The 21969-nt window shown below is 39.4% G+C and overlaps 1 protein-coding gene across 1 annotated transcript; it reads right to left on the bottom strand.

Moving 5' to 3' along the window:
* Positions 1-10037: 10037 nt before the first annotated feature.
* Positions 10038-17882, bottom strand: LIG4 (DNA ligase 4). The gene is made up of 2 exons (XM_070408611.1): positions 17682-17882; positions 10038-13753 (listed from the first exon to the last, which is right to left on the bottom strand). The coding sequence occupies exon 2, from the start codon at positions 13722-13724 to the stop codon at positions 10989-10991; it is 2736 nt and encodes a 911-aa protein (XP_070264712.1). The 5' UTR covers positions 13725-13753; positions 17682-17882; the 3' UTR covers positions 10038-10988.
* Between the last annotated feature and the right edge of the window lie 4087 nt (positions 17883-21969).

The raw sequence follows: 21969 nt of genomic DNA, 5'->3' as shown, positions 1-21969 counted from the left end.
GGGGTGGAAGCGGGGAAGCAGGGAGATGGGGTGGAAGGGGGGAGGGGGAGGTGGGGAGGCAGGAGAAGGCAGGGCCAGCCCAAGGCAACTCAGGGTGGGTGGCGCCATGTGAATTTGCACGCTGGGCTCCTAGTTTTACTATAAGTGGCAAGAAACCAGGTTGCATCATTAATACTTTGTTTAGAAATATCTTTAGCTATACAACCAAGTTCATCACCTACAAATTCTTCTTTTTACATAATTGTAAGAGACAATTTCATTAAGCTTCTGCCACTATTTAACAGTGATACCTCTGGCTTCAATTTCCAAAAATATGTTCCTCGTTTCCTTTTGAGCCCCCTCACTGACTGTATCCTTGAAATGAGATTTCTACTAACAGTCTGCTTGGTGATTTCAGCTTTCTCCAATGTGCTTGTCAAATTTCTTCCAGACTCTGCACACTACCCATCCCAAAGCTACTTTTTAAAGTATATATTTTCTTATTGATTTCAGAGAGGAAGGGAGAGGGAGAGAGAAATAGCAACCTCAATGACAGAAAATCACTGATCATCCACCCCCTGCAGGCCCCACACTGGGGATCCAGCCCACAACCCAGGTATGTGCCCTGACCAGGAATTGAACCATGACCTTTGGTTCATAGGTCAAAGCTCAACCACTGAATCATGCTGGCTGGGCCAAAGCTACTTCTTAGGTATTTGTGTAGCAGCACTCTGCTCCTGGAACCAAAAATCTGTATTAGTTTTCTATTGCTGCTTTCTCATCTGAAGGATACATTGGGGAACCATCACTTTCCCAATCTCATCGTTATTGCAGATATTCAGCTCCTCGAGGTTGTGGATACATGGCCACTTTTTCAAAGCCATCAAGGGGGAGAGAGACTATTTCTTATGAGTCTCCAGACATAGTAGAATCAAGACAAGACACACGTGTTCAGTCTGAACACCTGAGCAGAATGAGAATGGTTGTTTGCTATCACTCAGGTTTGGATTAACTTGCTCTGTAGCAATAGTCACTGGAACAATATTCCTAAATTCAATTTTTGTTTTTTAATAAGTAAATTCATTTTAATTTTCTTTAAATGAATAATAAAAGTAAACCATGATTAGTTGGCAGGAATTTTAAAAATAGCATACCATATCCAATTTGGGAACTTATTGTATATTAAAATACTTGCTAAAATTAACTATTTCAGCATCAGGAATATATAAAAATACTTCCATTTCATGATTATTAATTTTTTCAGATTATACTTAAAAATTTAGTGGATTATCATTTTAAATGGTTGGCTTTTTTTTTCTTGAAGTGGTTAGAAAAAGAATAACTGAAGTTATTATTCATAAGCACTACTTTACAAATAAATACATTGTGGTTATGAATAGTGCTACATTACCAATAAATAAAGGGAAATTGGATATAATTGTCAGTATAGTTTATCTTTTGTTCAACATTGTTTGGGAATGGCTAGAACTTTGTAACTCAATATGATATACAGGAATTTGTTTCAGATGAATACAATTTATTAGTCTGGTGATAATCATATTGATATGTATGTGTAATATTACTTACATGCTCTTCATGATTTATTTTAGTTAATGTACCTTATTTTTTTATCTTTTAACTAAAGATATATTATAAGAAAAATGAATTTATATATGAGACTAAGAATAGAAACCATTCAGTTTTGAATAAAGGCCCTAACCTCCACATCAGCAAGGGGTGTCCAGCTTAAGTGCTTGCTGAATTTTCACTTTACCTCTTTTCAAAGGCTTTCAAGCCCTGGCAGCCATTTCTCAGTGGTTAGACAATCGGCCTACACACCGAAGAGTCTCAGGTTCAATTTCCAGTCAAGGGCATGTACCTGGGTTGCAGGTTCATTAACTGTCTTATTTATCAATTCATTTGAAAAGCCAAATACAGTGAAACAATTACTAACTTAAACATCTTTGTAAACTCTCGATAGATAGTCCTCATACTATCAGTTGAAAACGATGATCTACCCTAAACCCAAACACGCTACAGATTGCCAGTTGTCACTTACCACTAAATTGCATGACTCACAGCACCCTCTTGCAGTTATGGACAATACCTAATTTCTGGGAGGAAGGAAGAAATTTAGAGAGTGAAGGGGAGGGAAAATATTACCACAATTACTCATACTTTTCTTCTGCAACAGTAACCCATGCCCTCAATTCCTCCCCCCAAAAAACTCTTGCTCCAATAATTGTAAAAACCATTATTAGCATCATAAGAAAAAGGATGTACCTTACTTAAGTTACATAAAGCATGAAACTTAGGGAATGCATAGTACTGAATGGTATTTTTACCCTTAAATATTATGAGATATATTTTGTAAGAATTTGAAGCGCTGTATTATTTGCTGAATTCATTTTACTTTTTGTTCCTGAAAGTATACCTAAAATCTAGCCAGCAGTAACTGCCAGTTCCCTTCAGCACATAGAAAATTCTAAGAATTTTAAATCTCTAAGAAACAGTACTGCTATTCATGACAACTATCAGGAGCTTTGGCAATTTTATAATCATTATTTTAAACAGAAAACAAAGTTCCAACTGCCTGAGATTCTCAAGAAATTCATGAGTTTGGATTCATTTATTTGTCTTATAACAAAAAGTACACTAGCACTGTTATAAGACAACACTACTCTTATTTTAGCAACAATCCTGTGCCAGGACTATGTTAAGGTTTGGCTTTGAATCACGATGCTGTGCTGACTTTGACAGAAGTTGGTGGAATTGCAGTGGCTGCTTCTGAATTTGTACATGGAAATTTCTCAGTAAGAGGGGCTTAGAACAGGCAATTTGATAGGAAGGACATGTTTGTATTGTTGGAAGAATAGCAAGATGATTTCTCTTGAAGTACATTTGTTTAGCTGGTAGTTTGTGCATTTGTTTAGCTGGTAGTTTGAGGTTAGAGATTTAAAAAAGGTCAATTCTATGAAAGATAGTTTTATTTATATAAGATGGAGAAATCTCATGTTCAAATCAAAAGACTGATGGAGAAGCCACCGCTGGATCAAATGTCATGTTTCTCCTCTGTATCTTCCCACCAGTCCCATCTGCCAACCAAATCCTCATATTAGGTTAACTTCTCATCATCAGGATAAAGGCACACTGATAGATGGACTCTAGGCTCTTGGGCGTATCAGAGGTTATAACCTCCTGCTTAGACAAAGTGCAGGAGGTTATGTGGCCTTTTCAAGGGTCAGATCTGGGATTAGAATGCAGATTTTATTGCCAAAATCAACACAATTTCCACTCTCCCATGCTGCTCCTTTTCTTCTCTCTTCAGTTTTTCCACTTCTTCCTCTTTGCTTTGTTTCTCTTACTTTCTCAACCCATCATCCCTTGCACATGTCTTTTCTCTTTTCTGTTCCTCAAATCTCCTCTTTCCATGTCATACTCATTGGATATTGAGGGATTTCATTGGTTCTACATAGCTCCCTTGAACCTCACTAACACTACCAGTGTGGAAGATTAGACTCAGGGAGAGCAGATAGAAAGCCACAGTAGTATTCCAGGTTATTAGCATCTGAATCGGGATAGTGATAAAGACAGTCACAATGGTAGAGATAAAAGTAAAGATACACTCCTCATTCAATAAAAACAGCTAACATTTTTATAGGGCCTAACATGTGCCAGGCCCTTTTTAAAATGTTTAATGTATTTTAACTCATTCAGTCCTCCTAATAACTGTCTAGGGAAAGTACCTCCATTTTACAAATGAAAGAATGGAGAGCCTTGCCCACCTAAAGCAGAGATTCAAACCCAGGCAGTATTGCTCCAGAGATCTTGCTATTCAACAAACATGATTTGGTAGAATCTTCGGGGATGCCCTGGATCTGTAGAGTCTATGGGTTTCATATTAAGAAACTGTGGCATTTCTATACTTGAAGCTGTAAGAGCCAATGAATCACTCAGACAAGAGAGGTTAACATGAAAAAGAAGGCTGAAAATAGAACACCGATCTTTAAAAAAAATTGCCCAAGTTGATGAGTGGGTAAAAAAGCTGGGGTATATTTACATCATGGAATACTATGCAGCTACAAAAAAAGAAGGCTCTTTTACCATTTGAGATAGCATGGAGAGACCTGGAGAGTATTATGCTAAGCAAAATAAGCCAGTCAGAGAAAGATAAGTATCACTTGATCTCACTCATATTTGGAATCTAATGAACAAAAACTCATGAGCAAAATAGATCCAGAGACATAGAAGCATGTAACAGACTGACGAATCTCAGAAGGAAGGCAGGAGCGGGGGTGGGGGGGGGGGCATGGAGAGTGATTAACTGGGGAACTTATATGCACATATGCATAGCCCATGGACACAGACAATAGTGGTGAAGGCCTGGGAGGGGATGGTGCGGGGTGGGAGGGGCCAATAGAGGGGGAAAAGGGGGACATCTGTAATATTTTCTACAATAAAGATAAATTTTAAAAAAAAATTTAAAGGGAACAAGAGTAAAAGAAGAACTGTAGTTAACAATTATTTTTTAAAATATATTTTATTGATTTTTTACAGAGAGGAAGGGAGAGGAATAGAGAGTTAGAAACATCGATGAGAGAGAAACATCGATCAGCCGCCTCCTGCACACTCCCCACTGGGTATGTGACTGCAACCAAGGTACATGCCCTTGACCGTAATCAAACCTGGGACCCTTGAGTCTGCAGGCCGACGCTCTGTCCACTGAGCCAAACTGGTCAGGGCAACAATTATTTTTTAATATTTAAGTAATTAATCTAAATATAATTTACACAGGATAAAATGTGCAAAGTTCAATAGGTTTTGACAAATATATATCTATATATCTGTGTGACCAACACATCAATCAAATTACTTATTTCCATAACTCCTGGAAGCTCTCTTTGCTCCTTTCCAGTCAACTCACCACCCCACCCCCCGCCCATGTGGCAACTCTGTCCTGATTCCTATCTACATAGGCTAGTATCGTTTTTTTCTTGAACTTCATATAAATGTAATCGTACAATATGACTGGCTATTCTGAATAAAATTTTGAACATTATGGAACAAATCATTTTCTAAACATAGCTTTCCCCTTCCATTTTGTAGATCTCTTAAGGATGGATTTGCTGAGTCACAGAGTAGGTATAGAACTTCATTTAAAAATTACTAGTTTTTCAGAGTGGCACCATTTCACACTCCCACTAATAATGTATGAAAGTTCTAGTTCCAAATTTTGTGCTGTATTTGTTAGATGTTAGTATTGAGGTTATGAAACCCTAAAAAAAAAAAAAAAGACTTAGGAAGATTTCCATGTTTTCTCTATGATCCAAAAAGTGTCAAATATCATATTAATTATCTGTTCCTTTAAAGAAGGGGTGGGAAACCTTTCTTCTGCCAAGGGCTATTTGGATATTTACAACATCATTCGAGAGCCATACAAAATTATCAACTTAACAATTAGTTATATTTGGTCAAACATTTAATTAATGCATTGGCAGGGCCAGACCAAATGATTTCTGGGGCTGGATGTTCCCCACCCCTGCTTTAAAGGCAATCCTCCTACGACAACTCACCATGAATCACCAGCTTTTGTGTGGTTAACCTTGCTTACTAGGTGGTGTTCCCTTTGTTAATGTAAAAAAAACATTGAAACCTGTAAAGAATTTTTGTGAGTTTATTTGAGCCAAACTGTCGACATATGCCGGGAAGCAGAACCTCAATGAATTGAGAGAATGGCGGGTTACATCTGAATTTATACATTGCAATCAAAGGAAAGGGACATAGTTGGGTTACATGAAATTCATTGGTGATAGATTAAGGAGGTAGGATAAAGCAAAGTGGGGAAACCTCTGGGATAGGGTAAAAAGTGAAATGATGGACATGTGCTTCTTTTACATAGATGGATACAGGATAGTTTAACAGAATTAACAGTTGACAATTAACTTGATAACAATAACAATGAGGGAATGTTCTGGTGCCATTTGTTGTGCCCTAAGGGGTCCAGAGAAAAGGGAAGTTATAAGTTACCCAGACATTTCACCTTTAAGTTATCTTAGAGGCAAAAAGACAAATGGGCTCCATAAAGATCTAAGTTGATCTTTGTCAGGGAAAATACTGGCCTAGGACATGCCTACCCACCACCATGACCTGTTTGTAGTTAAAGTTTAATTTCAGACCATCTTTTGTGGTTATTTTAGTCAGCGGTTCTCAACCTGTGGGTTGCGAACAATGAAAATACATCCTGCATATCAGATATTTACATTATGATTCATAACAGTAGCAAAATTACAGTTATGAAGTAGCAACAAAAATAATTTTATGGTTGGGGGTCACCACAACATGAGGAACTGTATACAAGGGTTGCGGCATTAGGAAGGTTGAGAACCATTGTTAGGTCTTTGAGTTTGCACAACCGCCATGCAGGCCTTCCCTGAGTTTGTCAAGTTAGCATGTGGCCCCTTTCGTCCACACCTTCTTCGCTCAATGTTCCAAGTACATCTCTTCAGAAAATTATTATCTTTTCTTCTTGATGGAAACTATGTAAGTATATGTGCTCCCTTAACAGAATCTCCAACAAGCTCTTAATATTTATGGGATGTAGAAATAGAGAGATCACTTTATTTTATTTTTTAAGAAAATTATATATGTAATTTTAAGATTGAAAAGCCAGGAAATGAAACTAGCATTTTAGACAATTCTCTTAAATTGTCAACATATGCCGGGAAGCAGAACCTCAATGAATTGAGATAGTGCTCCAGAGAATGGCGGGTTACATCTGAATTTATACATTGCAATCAAAGGAAAGGGACATAGTTGGGTTACATGTGGCCCAGGTGGCATGGCTCAGTGGTTAAGTGTGGACCTATGAACCAGGAGGTCAAGGTTCGATTCCTGGTCAGGGCACAGGCCTGGTTGGGGGCTCCATCCTCAGTGTGGGGTGTGTAGGAGGCAGCTGATCAATGATTCTCTCTCATCATTGATGTTTCTCTCTCTTCCTTCCTCTCTGAAATCAACAAAAATATATTTTTAAAATGCTGTATGTGAAAAAAATTAGCAAAGAAACACCAGCTTGTTTAAATGTGGAGGGAGACAGCATCTAAGAGGGAGAACCAGGAAAGCAGAAAGAGGAGGAATTATTAAGTATTCTTCTTTCGCTCCTGCCCACTAAAATGTGAAACAAATGAAGGCAGGAATTTTTGTCCATTTTGTTTATTGCTGTTTGCTCAAATGCCAGAACAGTGCTTACAATTTACCAGACTCTCCTATTTGTGAACGATTACATTTTAAAAAGGCTATGGGGGGGTGGGGGTGGGGGGAGGCTATGGACTGAGTACCTGTGTCCATTCTAAAAAGGCTATTGGCCGGCGGGGGGGTAGGTGGGGGGGGGGGTGTTGGACAGAGTACCTGTGTCCCTCTGCAATTCATACGCTGAAGCCCTAATCCTCATGTGATGATATTTGGAGGTCGGGTCTTTGGGAAGTAATTATGTGTAGATGAGTTCATGAGGCCGTGGAGCCCCCCGTGATGGGAGTAGTGCCCTTATCAAATGAGACCAGAGCTCTCTCCCCCACAGGAAGATACAGTAGGAAGGCGGCCATCTGTAAACCAGGAAGAGGACACACACCAGTATCTTTGTTATATCAGCTTGACTGAAGTCAGGGGGAAATCAAGAAATTAGCCTTAGCCCTAAAATACCTTGTTTAAAATTCTTCAGTACACTTTTTTTGAGTTCCAGACACCACCCATATTTTGTAGTGTGGCATTTAAAATCTATCCTGATCTATTTACCTATAACGCACCCCCCCACACACACACACCTAAATTTAAATACTTTACAAAAGCTGGAGAGCGCTTTCTTTTTCTTTTTTTTTTAAATATATTTTATTGATTTTTTACAGAGAGGAAGGGAGAGGGATAGAAAGTTAGAAACATCGATGAGAGAGAAACACGGATCAACTGCCTCCCGCACACCTCCCACTGGAGATTGCCCGCAACCAAAGTACATGCCCTTGACCAGAATCGAACCTGGGACCTTTCAGTCCGCAGGCTGACTCTCTATCCACTGAGCCAAACCAGTCAGGGCGGAGAGTGCTTTCTATGTGCTGGTTGCTTTCATTCTGTCAGACATTCTGGGTGACACAGGCATTGTTTCTATTTGAAAGTTTAGAAACTAAAGTTTAGAGTTTGTGATTTGCTCAAAATGATACTTGGTTAGAACTGGGATTGGGGTCTAGGAAGACTTGATTCTAAAGCTTGTACTCTTTTTTTTCTGTACAACATGGCTTTTGGGGCAATCCACTATTCCTTTAATTAGAATAACATTTATCTTTTGTATTCTAATTATATTTATCTTTCAGTACACTCTGAGTTGAGGGCAAAGCCTGCCTTATTCATTCATTTACCCAAATGATTATCAAAGAGAGTCAGAACTTAATATACATTGGTTGAAAGTAAATGGTGGCAGTTATTTATGGAATAGCTCTAGTGGTGAAAGAATTTCATATTAGATGTTTTAAAGCTAAACTCAAACTATTTCCCCAAAAATGAGGATTTCAAGGATTCAAACAGTCTTGTTAATTCCTATCCTAGGCAAGCACATGAGTAAGAATTACCTAATCCAGCCACCTGACTTTCCCAGAAGGTACCATGAGTCAGAAGACATGAATGAATTCTTTTGGGACAGTTCTAAGTCATCAGGAATGCAGAAGAGGGTGAAGGAATTTTTGAATACTAAATGGCTCATCCTACTTTGTGGCAAGAAACAATGGCCTTGGAAAATAAGAGCAAAGTAGGTTTTTCAGTCTGCTCCAAAGGATTTATTCTATAAATAGTACAACAGTGCACAACACAAACCAAATGTCTTCATTTACAGAATTTGTCTAGGGCTGGGAAATAATTTTATAAAAAGTGGGGATGTGGATGAAGGAAAATATAAGAGATCTCAATGATATTGAAAGGAAAAGCAAACAAACCAGTGTGACTGCAGGGGATGTGGGGCAACTGGTAGGAAATTAAGTCAGAGAACTAACAGATGATGTGGGACCATGTCCAACAGATCATGTTAAAGACTTTAGAGGTAATGAATGATGAGGATTTAGTGGTTTTGACCATGTTAACATGATCTGATTTCCATCTTTAAACAAAGTTTGTTCCGGTGAACAGATAGCAGTGGAGTAAGAGCACAAGGAGGAAGGCCCACTGTGAGGGTATGAGAATAGTCCAGTGAGTAATGGAGGAGGAAACTATGGTTGATTATCTCCAAGAGTGGTGAGAGGTCATATTCTGAATGTATGTGGAAGCTCTATCCAAGATTTGCTATGCACTGGAAGTATGAGAACAGATGAAGAACCCCGGTTTTTGGCTTAAGCAGCTGGGTGAATAGAATACAGCTTAGTGAGGAGGGAAACACTGAAAAAGATCATAAGTTCGTTTGAGAAATCAAGACTTCTATAGGAATATTTGTAGATGAAATTATGTGACTACGATTACTTCAAAATAATCTAGTTCTGTAAATATAAAAAAAGGTTAATCATTGCTAATTGTTGAGACAGGATAATATGCATGTCCAGGTTTATTATACTATTCTATCTTCTGCATTTACAATTGTTCAGTAACAATACTTATTAATATTTTAATAATAAACTTTTAAAAGAATGCTAATAAACACACATCAGACTTCGTGTGGAGGTGTTAGATATACATGGAGTTTAGCAAAGAAATCAGGCTAAAAGTTATAGGAGTTATCAGCACATTTAAAGCCAGCAGTCCTGGATTGTGAGAGGGATGTCCGACTGCCCCATCTGGATCGGGCCTAAACGGGCAGTCGGACATCCCTCAAGGGGTGCCAGATTGGAGAGGGTGCAGGCTGGGCTGAGGGACAACCCCCCCCGCCCCAGTGCACAAATTTCGTGCACCGGGCCTCAAGTTTTTAAATAAAACTCATTAAGGAATATAAAATACAAATGACCTTAAATAGGAACCTGACTTGAATTAATCAATATTTACATCTGATTGAAATAACTATTATTACTTTAAAGTAAATATACCATAAGAAATCATTTCAATAGTATATAAATATTTTATTTAAATTAAGAAATGTAATAAAATTACATACACTTGTTCCACTGTTTGGGTGACATTTCTAATTATTTGTAAATAACCTACACACTGTTTCTCAGGTACCAAGTTCTAAGTATTTCAATAGTGTCATGAAAGTATATTTTTCACAATATGTAAGCTATATTCCACAATCTGGCATAGAAATCCAGACACAATATATACAATGCACACTGACTTTACCTAACCTAAGGATAGTAAATAATATTAAAAGTCAAGGCAATTTATTTCTCTGTAGTGAAAGCTACAACACACATGCCATTTTGAGATGAACTATATCTAAAAAAAAATCACTCTGTGAATATCATTTATATTGATCTAATTAAGTTTTTAGAACATTGTCATTCCACTTCCCCTAATTTAGCTAATGATATCACTAGCAAGGTCTTATTCATGAGCTTGACCTTAACCTTAAAAAATAAACTTGTTTACAACATTTGATATTTTACAAAATTCAGTATTTAGTTTAAAAGACTTATTTTTACAAGTCCAATTGTTATAATTCTGCTTTTTCCTTATAATGCTTTTATTAGATAAAAACTATTATGACTTCAGAAAATCCTGTTTAGGTTAAAATTCTGACTCTAAAACTTTCTACATGTATGTTATTAATATCTGAGTCAAACTTCTAGATCGTTATAGGGATATTACATAAAAATCTTTTTTTAAAACTTTTCCCATCAACTACTACATTGCTAAAATAATTTCTTCTTTCTTGGCTTCAGGCCACTGTCTTGTCTACTTCAAAAGTGAAAATTATTGTTTTCCTATATCTAATAATATTATTCAAGCATAGATATTGAGATAAAAATAAAATTTAGTTTAATATTTTATCATTATCACCTGTCAGGGGTTGGCCAAATCAGATGATTTCCTCACTAGAAAAACAAGGTTTAAACCAAATATTGATTTTCATCCTGTAACTCACATTTGTCTATTGAATCAATTACCCAACCTTCTTGCAGAATTTTAAACTTTCTCTTAAGAGTTCTTCGAAAAGCTTTAAAATCTGCAACACGACTATGATCCTCCCCAATGATTACATGAGACACTCCCTTAGCTAAACAAGAAACTACTTCTGCTCCATGAAATCGAAGCTCTAAGGCTGTAATAGCTAATCTTGTTCCCTCGATTTTGGTATTCAAGTCATTAATAACAGTATACAAGTCCAAATAAATGGTGTGATTTCGAAACATATTCAGGGGAGAGCAGTCCCAGGAATATCGATACTCTAAATCAGCAATCACAGAGGCCATTTCTTTAGGAGTCTGTTCACTAGAATCTTTAATTCCCGAGAATACTTCCTTCAGTTGGTTCAAATCTGTATCAACAAAATAACTATCACCATAACAATCATATTCACGGGCAAAATGTTGTTTTGTTGATGGGCACATATGAATCATAAAGTGAGGCTGCCATGGCACACAGCTTTTGGTCTTAAAACATTCTAACAGCCACTCAGGCTTGACAACATCATGTTTATTTGAAGAAATTATATTTTTCACTCTTATGTTCTCAGACCCTGCAATAACACAGTATGTGTCTGGGCCTGGGTTTTGTACTATATAACCACCAAATTCTGCAATTCTGTTCTCCAGGTCAGGCTTTGGATGGCCATTTATTCCACTCATAACACAAAACTCCACATCTTCAAATATATTGGAAACTTTGTTTACGTTAGAAAGGTTAGGTGCTTTTAAGTGCTCAATAATTCCAATAACTTTCTTAATTTTGGAGGGAGCTTTCCGCTTTTTTACTTGGGGTTCATCATCACCACCAACATAAAGGTGTTTAGACGCAAGCTTTCCAGATGCTTTCCCTCGAAGTTGTTCTAAGTCATCCAGAGTCATGCACTCATGCCACTCTTTGTCTTCTCTGATCTTTTCAATTCGTGGAAAACGCAAAGTGCAGCCAGTTTTATACATGTCACTGGGAACAATCTCTGATGCTTTAATCTGAATGATGACAGAATTACAAGGCTCAATGTACACTTCTGGCTTCTCTGTTCCAAATAAAATGCTACTTGGTGGAGCTTTTTTATGAAAAGACTTCCAATGCTTGGCCAGTTTCAAACCCAGATCATACAGTTCTTTCATGGTGTAACCTGAGCCAATACGACAGAGAGTATGAAACACTGAGGGCTTTTCACCAGAAGCGTGCTTCTCTGCGACAGCACACAAAAAATGAGACATCATTCCACCCCGTGAACCTTTACCCCAATAGCCCCCGACAATTATGATGTCCAGTTCATCCATGAGGCCATTTACATACTCTGGTTTAATTTTTAACCATCCTTCACCTCTTTTGTCTGGCTTATAAATGGATAGAGGATGTTTTATCATGATTCCCTCTTCTCTTTTATCTATTGCTTCATTCAGAGCATCAATTACTTCTTTATTAGTATGAGCTTGTGTTTTTTCCACTATTTCTATTCTGCCTGGTACTGGTATAAAAATACTACTAAGAATTTCGTATCTCTTTCTCAGGGTTTCATGTCCTAGCTTTTTATTATTGACCATTAATACATCAAAAACACAATAACAAGTTTGCAGATCAGAATCTTCTACCATTCTTTTAATATCAAACTTATTCCCCTTTTGCATAAAAGTTTGTGTATTAGGATTGTAGGCCATCATCTCACCATCAAGGATACAAATCTGTATATCTGTTCTGAATGCATTATGAATGAATGGTGTAAGAGAACCTTCCTGTGGAGAAGCACCAAACTGTTCTGTATATTTATAGCCATTTCGGGAGAAATATTCATATACATCCCCATCTTTGTGCATTTGCATACGCTCGCCATCTAGCTTGGTTTCAATATAGAAACTCTGGTTTTTCATGTCCTTCTCAATTCGCCCAATATCTGCTATTGCAGCGAGCATTGGTTTAAAGGGAGAGAATAAAGTGATAGAGATATCACTGAGCCCTACTGAAGGGTCATGTAGTTGCCTACAGACTTTTTCCAGATCTGTGGTGACATTATGCAACTCAGCAGCATCATTATGAAAAAGAGAAAATACAGTTTGCTGACTAAAACCTAGCTTTAAGTCCTTCACAATCATTCGTATTAGCCACTTTTGTTCAAGTGCTGAACTCTGAGTTATTAGCTGAAGAAGACTCTTCTTTACTAGGTCCTTTCTTTTGGCAGAATTATTGGTGGCAATTGAGTCCAAAATGTCATTTACTTGCTGGATGGTTAGACTTCCTTTCTGTAAACATCTTGGTTTCAATACAAAGTATGCAATCATGGCAAAGTCTCCGGCATCTCCACGAGTTCCAGTAGGTGTCCTGTAATTTAAAAGTTTAAGAGCATCTTTTCCATCTTTAGGTAAATTGAGCAATTCAATATAAAGCTTAGCAAGCATTGTTTCTTTGATTCCATAGGCCATTCTCTCTCTTTCTAGCTGAGGAAGAATAAGTCTCATTGCAGGATAAAAGGAGTCTGTGACATCTTTCTGGTTCTTATGAAGGGCATCATGAAATTTTCTCCAAGAATCTAAAAATTCCCTGAAGTGTCTGATTTTATCTGCACGTCCTTTACTTCTCTGTATTCGTTCTAAAGTTGAACATAAATCTGCAAAAGGAACGTGAGATGCAACAGTTTGTGAAGTTTGTGAGGCAGCCATAGAAGTGATGGGTGAATCCTCTGGTTCAACTAATAAAACAGAAAGAGAGTAACTTTAAGTAAAAAGTAAAATTCAACTAAATATTTAATGTAAAGTCTTTAAAGAGAACACCTGGTTCATAATGTTTGCCAAGTGAAAATGGATCAATGCTATAAATGCTGCAAATAATGTCTTTTCAATCTCTACATTTAATAACAACCAACTATTTTATCTTAATTCTATTTAGTATTTATTATCAAAAGTATCAGTAGTCCCATTGTCTGTAATTTACAATACTAAATTTAATTATTTTAATTTTCTTACTCCCTAAATTACAGCTTCTATGGAAAGCATTCCATTCCTTGTTTAGCACATAATGCAAAAGATGATTGCTAATAATGATAGTAACAAATAAGGCTCAATTCACTATATTTCTGAACTTCTTATAGCTCTCTCTCTGTCAGACACAGTACCAGAAACAAACTTCTTAAAACAGATGTTTTCAAATAATCATTAGCTCACTGAATTGAAATTTGGCTTTGTAGGAAGTTTTTTTTCAAAAAAAAAAAAAAAAGAAGAAGAAGAAAGAAAGAAAAAAGAAAGAAAGGAAGGAAGGGAGGGAGGGAGGGAGGGAAGGAGGGAGGGAGGGAGGGAGAGAGAGAGAGAGAGAGAGAGAGAGAGAGAAAGAAAGGAAGGAAGGAAGGAAGGAAGGAAGGAAGGAAGGAAGGAAGGAAGGAAGGAAGAAAGAAAGAAAGAAACAAACAAAGAAGAAGGTATCTTCTTTCAGACAAAGCCTATGGCTGTTTACTTCTACTCCTTCACTGCTAGCTATGCCTAACTCAAAATACCCTCCCCATGAAATCCTCACTTGACCTGTCTCTTTTAGTTCTATATTTTAACATGGTTACTTACAGTTTTATAAATTTGATTTCATTAGTACACTTTTTTTTGTTTATATTCCCTGCCAGTTAGACCCACCCACCCACCCACCCACCAATTCACTGACTGCATATGAACAAGGCACAGTGCTATGGGCAAATACAGTATAGAATTGCCTTAGGCGAGCATAGACCCTGTAAAGAAAAAGGGACAAATGGGAACTAATTATAAAATGCTAAATGCTTTAACAAAAATAAAAACAACAGTGTGTCATGACACAGAGCTTTTCACTGAAGTAGCTTCTAAAGTTAGAAAGGAAATAACAGGTACCTTGTTGTGCTAAGGTCTAGAATATTTCCTAAAGCAGTCATGACAAGTGTGAAATTATTTTTCACCTTTTTAATATCCATGCAAGTTCTATTAGAATCTATAAGGTATCAGAATCTATGGTTTAAACCAGGGGTCCTCAAACTATGGCCCGAGGGCCACATGCAAATACAAATATTGTATTTGTTCCCGTTTTGTTTTTTTACTTCAAAATAAGATATGTGCAGTGTGCATAGGAATTTGTTCATAGTTTTTTTTTTAAACTATAGTCCGGCCCTCCAACGGTCTGAGGGACAGTGAACTGGCCCCCTGTTTAAAAAGTTTGAGGACCCCTGGTTTAAACTATATAACACTTACTTTTCAAAGAGACTTTAAGTAACAATGTGTGCTCCAGAAATACAGACTTCTGCTATTATCTAGTGGTTTCAGACACCTGCTGGCACATTCCAGATAGCCCAGAGAGCCCAGAGCAGTGTCACACAGGGGATGGGATGAACTGCTATAGTACAGAGACCACAAAATCCCCCACTCCTACAAGCAAAAACCATCAAATACACTATGAGTACAAGGCTACGTTATCCAGCACAAGAAATGAATGGCTAACTGCTGTACCACACTTACTAAACTGTCTCCAGAGATCAGAAATCACGTTACAATTTGTGCCACTAGCGATTGGCAAGACATAGGTCTGTTTGTTTAATGAATTACTAAATACCTACAGTTAAGTTCCTGGGAAACCATACTAGGGAATGCCAGGAGAGAGAGAGAGAGATGGCTGGAGGCACTCAGGTTAAAAATATTTAACAGCTGCCCTAACCGGTTTGGCCCAGTGGATAGAGCATTGGCCTGGGGACTGAAGGGTACCAGGTTCCATTCCGGTCAGGGGCATGTACCTTGGTTACATCCCCAGTGGGGAGTGTGCAGGAGGCAGCTGATCGATGTTTCTCTCTCATCGATGTTTCTAACTCTCTATCCCTCACCCTTCCTCTCTGTAAAAAATCAATAAACTATATTAAAAAAATATTCAACAGCTATGACTGCACTGGGAAAGGTTCACAACAGCCATTTATTGGCCTCTAGGGAAAGACACACACACATTTTCCAGTCTATTCCTGACAAAGAAAATCCCACTTCCACTGAGGTAGTTAGATCAAGAGATAAACCCATGAGACTACATTCTTTTATCTTTGAATATACTAACTGCTTCCCCTCACGGTGTCTCATTTGCATAACTGAATGCACCACCTGGTTATGTTAACTGTCCTACCTCTCAAAACATGCTCCCTCAAGCCAGAATATTTTGGTACATAATGTTATTTTTATAATTTAGATAATGTATGTTAAGATTAAGTATGTAAAAAATACTTCTTTAAATGTTCAAGTATTGGTATACAGTTTTCAATGGGTCTGTTGATTCTCTATGCCTCAAAGTCAGTTTCCCTCAACAAGTCCCAGGCAAAGACTCAAATTATTTTATACTAATCTTGAAATCTAGTTATAGATGAAGACACACACACATGTAAGACTGCTATATAGATAATAAGAATTCCAAAATTAGTATAAAATGAATAGAAAAATATTTTTACTCATTTAAACTGTATGTTGATATGTTAGGATTTCCACTGCTTTTTACATGTGCTCTAATTTTATTTTCCAGATTCTGGGGTTATTTTAGCTTAAGTTTTCAATTTTTGAAAAAAATAAAAATAAAACAAAGTTTGTGGTTAGGGCTCAGGCTCTGGAGTCCAATAAATGAATTCAACCTTGGACTCCAACATTTAATGGCTGTGTGATATGGGGCAACTACTTAGTTTCTCTAAGATTCAGTTTCCTGAAGTGTAAAATGGGGTTAATAACTGCAGAAATTAAGATGATGATGACATCAGATAATTCACTTAAGGTGCTTAACACAGTACCTAGCATTTGGTAAATCCCCGACCCAAGCAGTATTTAAAATACAAGTATTAAAAATACTAAGCAGATAAGAAGGGGAACACTTGTCGGCAATAAGCAAAGACTTCAAGAGAATGAATATAAAGTGATTAGTACACAATGACTCATCCATCCAGTTGCTGCCTATATTGTCCAGGAGACACAACAAAACACTAGCAAGCTTGTGGCTATGGGGGATGACTCAATGCTATGTTATTGGAGAGAAAGTGGTACCATTCAGGTTCCTTCTGCAATCCTGGACAAGCGGGGCTGTTTCCCTATGAGACCACGGGTTCCCACGGCACTTGGTGACACGTGGGGAGCATCCCAGCGGAAAGAAATCAGTGGGAAGAAAAAGCCAGAAGCCTGCGGGAGCGAGTAAGTTAACGAAAGTCCGAGGGTAAGAAGAGAAACAAGTTAATTCCCTCCAAGCCTAGGTCTCTCCTTCCATCTCCACCGACACACGCCTGCAAGATCCCTGCGGCGCTCCACACCACTCCTCTGCCCCAACAAATCCTCCCATGGATCGTGGATGAAATCCCGGCCCTGGACACACCCCTTTTCTCTCGGAGCCCAAGGGTCCCCATTCGGGGGAGGGGTGGCCTCGGAATCAGAACGCACGCGATTCAAGCCGCCAGCGCGGTTCGTGAGGGGCAAACGCGGGGGCAATTCCAGTCCCCCGGCCGCACGTCCCAGGGGTGGGGTCTCGTTCAAGAGCCCAAAGACCCGCTGCCGAAGCAGCGCGGTCAGCCCTGTGGTCCGCACTTCTCCCCTACGCATCCAGGGGGCGGCTGAACTGGAAAACTTTTTGCCCAGAAAGAAGAATAATGAATGTGTAACCTTTGCTGGACGCAAGATGGCCCTCTCCTGCTTTGGTCACTCTGGCCCAGCCTCCGCCGGTCCAGACTCCACCGCTGGCTCTCTCCGTGGACTGCGGGGTCCGCCCCACAAAACTCCTCTCTAACCCGAAGCCTCTGGCGCCGCTGCCAAACCTGACGCTGCAACTGCGAAGCCGGCTCGCACAGTGCTCCCGCGCAGCCTCAGTCGCCACCCGCAGCCTGCTGCGCGCATGCGCGGTGGCACTTGGAGGCTAGGGAAAGCCATGACGTCATAGGAATGTTGGAAGCCGGCGGGGGACTCTGGGAAAGGGTACTGGGGATAGCACCCACCCTGCAAGGCTGCGGAGAACCCGGGGTCCGTGGTAGCAGTGTGGCTGCAAACACAGCTTCCAATAGCCTCCCAGCGCAGCGGGTGCTTTTTGCAAGAGGTTGACCCATAAGAGTTGTTTTCGTAGCTGTGGGAGACCCAAGAACCCTTTGTGCATTTGTACATTGGCTCCTTCCTGAGACCATGAAGCCCTTTCTCTGCTTGGCCTGCCGGCGGAAAGTGACAGCCTCTCGGTTCTATTCCTGTTTGCAAGCAGTGGCACCAGTACTCATCTGGCTGGTTGGCTTTGAAAGCATGGGTTGAAGAGGATATCCCAATCCCTCTGCTGTTACTGAAGTGGGAAAATTGGCTTTTGCAATATTGTCTAAGGCTGTCTGTCCTATTTGTTTTTCATGATGACACAACCTCCATGTGAGTTCTTGAGACAGGCTAGTAAGCCAGGTCAAGCAGAATAGGGAAACTGAGACAGAGAGTCAAACAAGCAGTATGCAGCCATTTAGTAAAGCCTATCTTCCCTAAACCAGGCACATTTAAGAGTAAATGGTTTGCCCTTCACCTCCCCAACCAGAGGATAAATAGCTTAAATCACTCTACACAGGGAAATAGCAGAAATCCAATTAGTGTCATATGCCATAACCAAGGGCATATGAAGGGAATAAATCTCATTTGGGCACATCAACATAGAACTAATGAATATTCTGTTGAATCCTCCCCTAAGACTACCCCTAAACTCCAAGCCTTTAAAACTCCTCAAACCGAAGGTCGTAGCAGCTCTCTCCCTCCCGGAAGCACCCTCCTCTGTTCTTCCCCCACAGGCACCCATCTCCTAAATTCTAAGGGACCCCAGAGGGTTTCAACCAGGGCAGCAATGGGCAGTGGCAGTTCATCCTGGGCAAATATCCTGTCCCCAAGGCCCCCTTTTCTCTGACTTCTTAGTGATCCGAAGCAGCGCTGCCTAGGCTCATTTCTTCACCTAGTGACTAGGTCCTAGTCCCTCCTCTGTTATCCTAGGCCAGGGGTGGGCAACCCCTGGCACGGGTGCCAAACATGGCACGCCAGTAACTTGCTAGCACGTGAAACCCTCTCCTATAATCTTCCATTTACAATTTTTTCTTAATATCGACTTTTTTATTTTTCAGATAAATTCAGTGTAGGTGCATCTTAGATAGTTAAATAATTTTACATAACAAGTTATCTTAAAGACCATAGACATGGATTGACAAGAGAGGGGAAGAGCAATTTCAATAGTGTCGAAAACGAACTATTGAGGACTTGGAATGCCATTCCAGAAAATTTTTTCTATTTAAAAAACTTTGCAACAGTGTTACTCTCCATGTTTTCATCCACATACGCTTGCGAATCTTTGTTCTCAGTGATGAATTTTGTTAGGTCTCATAATAGGAGTAGCCTGATGGATGAAAGTAGTAGCTCATGCATATCTCTGAAGGTCACGAAATATAAACCTGATGTAAAATCTCTGTCATCAGTGATGCAGCAGCAAAAGTCCCACTGATAATATCAAACGGAGTCATAAAGTTTTCTGTCAGACTATCAGTGTACATGTATACATTAAAAAATAAATGTATTTTTCATCATCATATACTATGTTTTTGTCGCTAGAATGAATTTTATTATTTCTTCAAGCTTCTTCACATACGTACATCTTAAGAGATATCAAATAGGTGTAACATGTTCTCAAAAAATTAGGGTTGGCACGCAGAAGAATTTTTGAGTCAGAGATTTTGCTGGTTTTGGCAGGCACTCACAAAACGGTTGCCCACCCTGTCCTAGGCCCTTCCTTGGTTCACTGTTCCCAGCTTTAATAAGCGTCCTCTAAAATTCACCTGTACTCATGTTGTACAATTTTTCCTGCACGGAGTCAAGAACCCACACACTACTGGCCAGCCCTAAGCAGCTCTGCTAAGGCCAGGTCCCCTTTCTTGTAACATTCTTATCTCTTAATACAGAAATAATACATAATTCATAATGACACATGATATATAACTCATAATACAGATATAAACAGCTGCCCAGAAATCAACTATGGACTCTTCTAGTATCTGTTCAAGGATTCAAAATAAAGTTATTATCAAACCTTTATTGAGCACCTACTCTGACATAGTAAATGCCCTAGGTATACAGGATTGAGAAATGAAAACAAACCCAGTCCTTAGGTTTCCGTAGCTGTTGATTTTTACTGACATTTTATTATTTTAGACTTTCTTATGGTTGGTTCAAAGAGAATCAAGGGTTTTTCATTAAGCATCTTATAGCTTTGCTGTGATTATTAGTTTATTTATGTAAGCAGTCTACCTTAGTGCCTGGCACTTTGGTGCTCAACAAAAGGAAGTTAATGTTAACATAAGAAACATTTGGGAGGGAGGGGTCAATTGGGGGAAAAGGAGACATAGGTAAAACTTTAGACAATTTAAAAAAAAGAAAGAAACATTCAAACCTGTAAAGAATTTTTGTGAGTTTATTTGAGCCAAACTGGACAATTGCCGGGAAGTAGACTCAGTCTAAACACATTGAGATAACGCTCTGGAAAATGGCAGTTTTTCACCTATTTTTATAAATTACTATCGAAGGAGGAGATGTAAGTAGGTTACATGAAATTCATTGGGGATGGATTAGGGAGGTGGGAGAAAGCAAAGCAGGGAAAACCTGAGTTTGGGTAAAAAGTAAAATGATAGACACATGCTTCTTTTATATAAGTGGTTACAGCATAGTTAGCAGTCAACAATTAACACCATAACAGTAACAATGAGGGAATTTGTAGTCTCAGCCCTGGTGCCCTGAGAGGTCAGGGAAAAAGAAGTTATAAGTTACCCTGACATTCCAAAGTTATATTATCATAGATGCAAAAAAAACCACACACACACACACACACAAAATAGGCTCGTTTAAGATCAAAGTTGATCTTTGTCAGGGAAAATACTGGTGTAGGACATGACTACCCACCATAGACTGCTTTTTCATTTAAAAAGTTTTAATATCAGACCATCCTTTGTTGTTACTTTAGGTCTTTGAGCTTGCAAGACCGCTGCACAGGCCTTCCCTAAATTAGTGAGGTTAGCATGTGGCCCCTTTTTGTCCACACTTTCATCAAGCTTTTTTTTTTTTTTGACCTGGAGCTCTTGATCTGGTAGCAGAACTAACAAATTCTGTAAATATAAAACAGTGTACACAGAATAGGGAATGGCCAAGTGACAGGGGACCGGCATCTGTAAATAAACAATCCAGTACAATTACGTGTCCAGGGGGATTGACGGTGAAGCTAATAAAGCTCTAGTTTCAGGGGCACAATTGTGGGGCCACTTCCAAGACCCGGAGAGTGGCCCTAGCAATGTTCCTTTGATCTTGTACTTCAGTAATTTGCAAAAATAAGATAATGTTGCATTCTTTTTTTAAAAAGGGCTCCCTAATTCTCGCAAGGTTCATGCCTCACAAAAATCTCAATCTGCCCGATGGTCCACTCGGACAGAAGTAGGAGAGGGCTGGGTCGGGAGAAAACAAAAAGAGAAAAATAGTTATGGAAGCGGTTTAAAGTACAGGGAATTCACTCCTATACTCCTAACAACCCTCTAAGCCAGACACTTTCTTCTGAAAACGTGCTTTCAGCAGAGAGAGCTGGTGGGTTCCGAGCTCTCACCCCAGAGTCTTCGGGTTGGGGCGGGGAGGTCGCGAGACAGCCCTCTGCAGCGCAGACCATCCCATGGGAAACTCGAAAATGCTTGCGGCCAGGCGCCGACGTCTCTTGTCCCTCTCGGCCACCGTCTCAGGGACGCCCCGGGCCTCGATTTGTACGCATGCGCATTTCCCACTATTGGCAGCGACGGAGGGAGCGAGGCGGAGAGCTGGTGATGTGGAAGCCGCCGGGAGTATTTGCTGGCGACACCGCGTGTGGGCCGGAAGTGGAAGAGTCGAGAGGGCGCCGCAGGACCTCCGGCCGCTAGACTGA

The sequence above is a fragment of the Myotis yumanensis genome, unplaced genomic scaffold (genome assembly GCF_028538775.1).
Source record: "Myotis yumanensis isolate MYYU_CA2020_CCGP unplaced genomic scaffold, mMyoYum1.0.hap1 SCAF_3, whole genome shotgun sequence".
Lineage (NCBI taxonomy): Eukaryota > Metazoa > Chordata > Mammalia > Chiroptera > Vespertilionidae > Myotis > Myotis yumanensis.
Note: the sequence above shows the minus strand (reverse complement) of the source record. Positions and strands in the feature narration are given on the sequence as shown.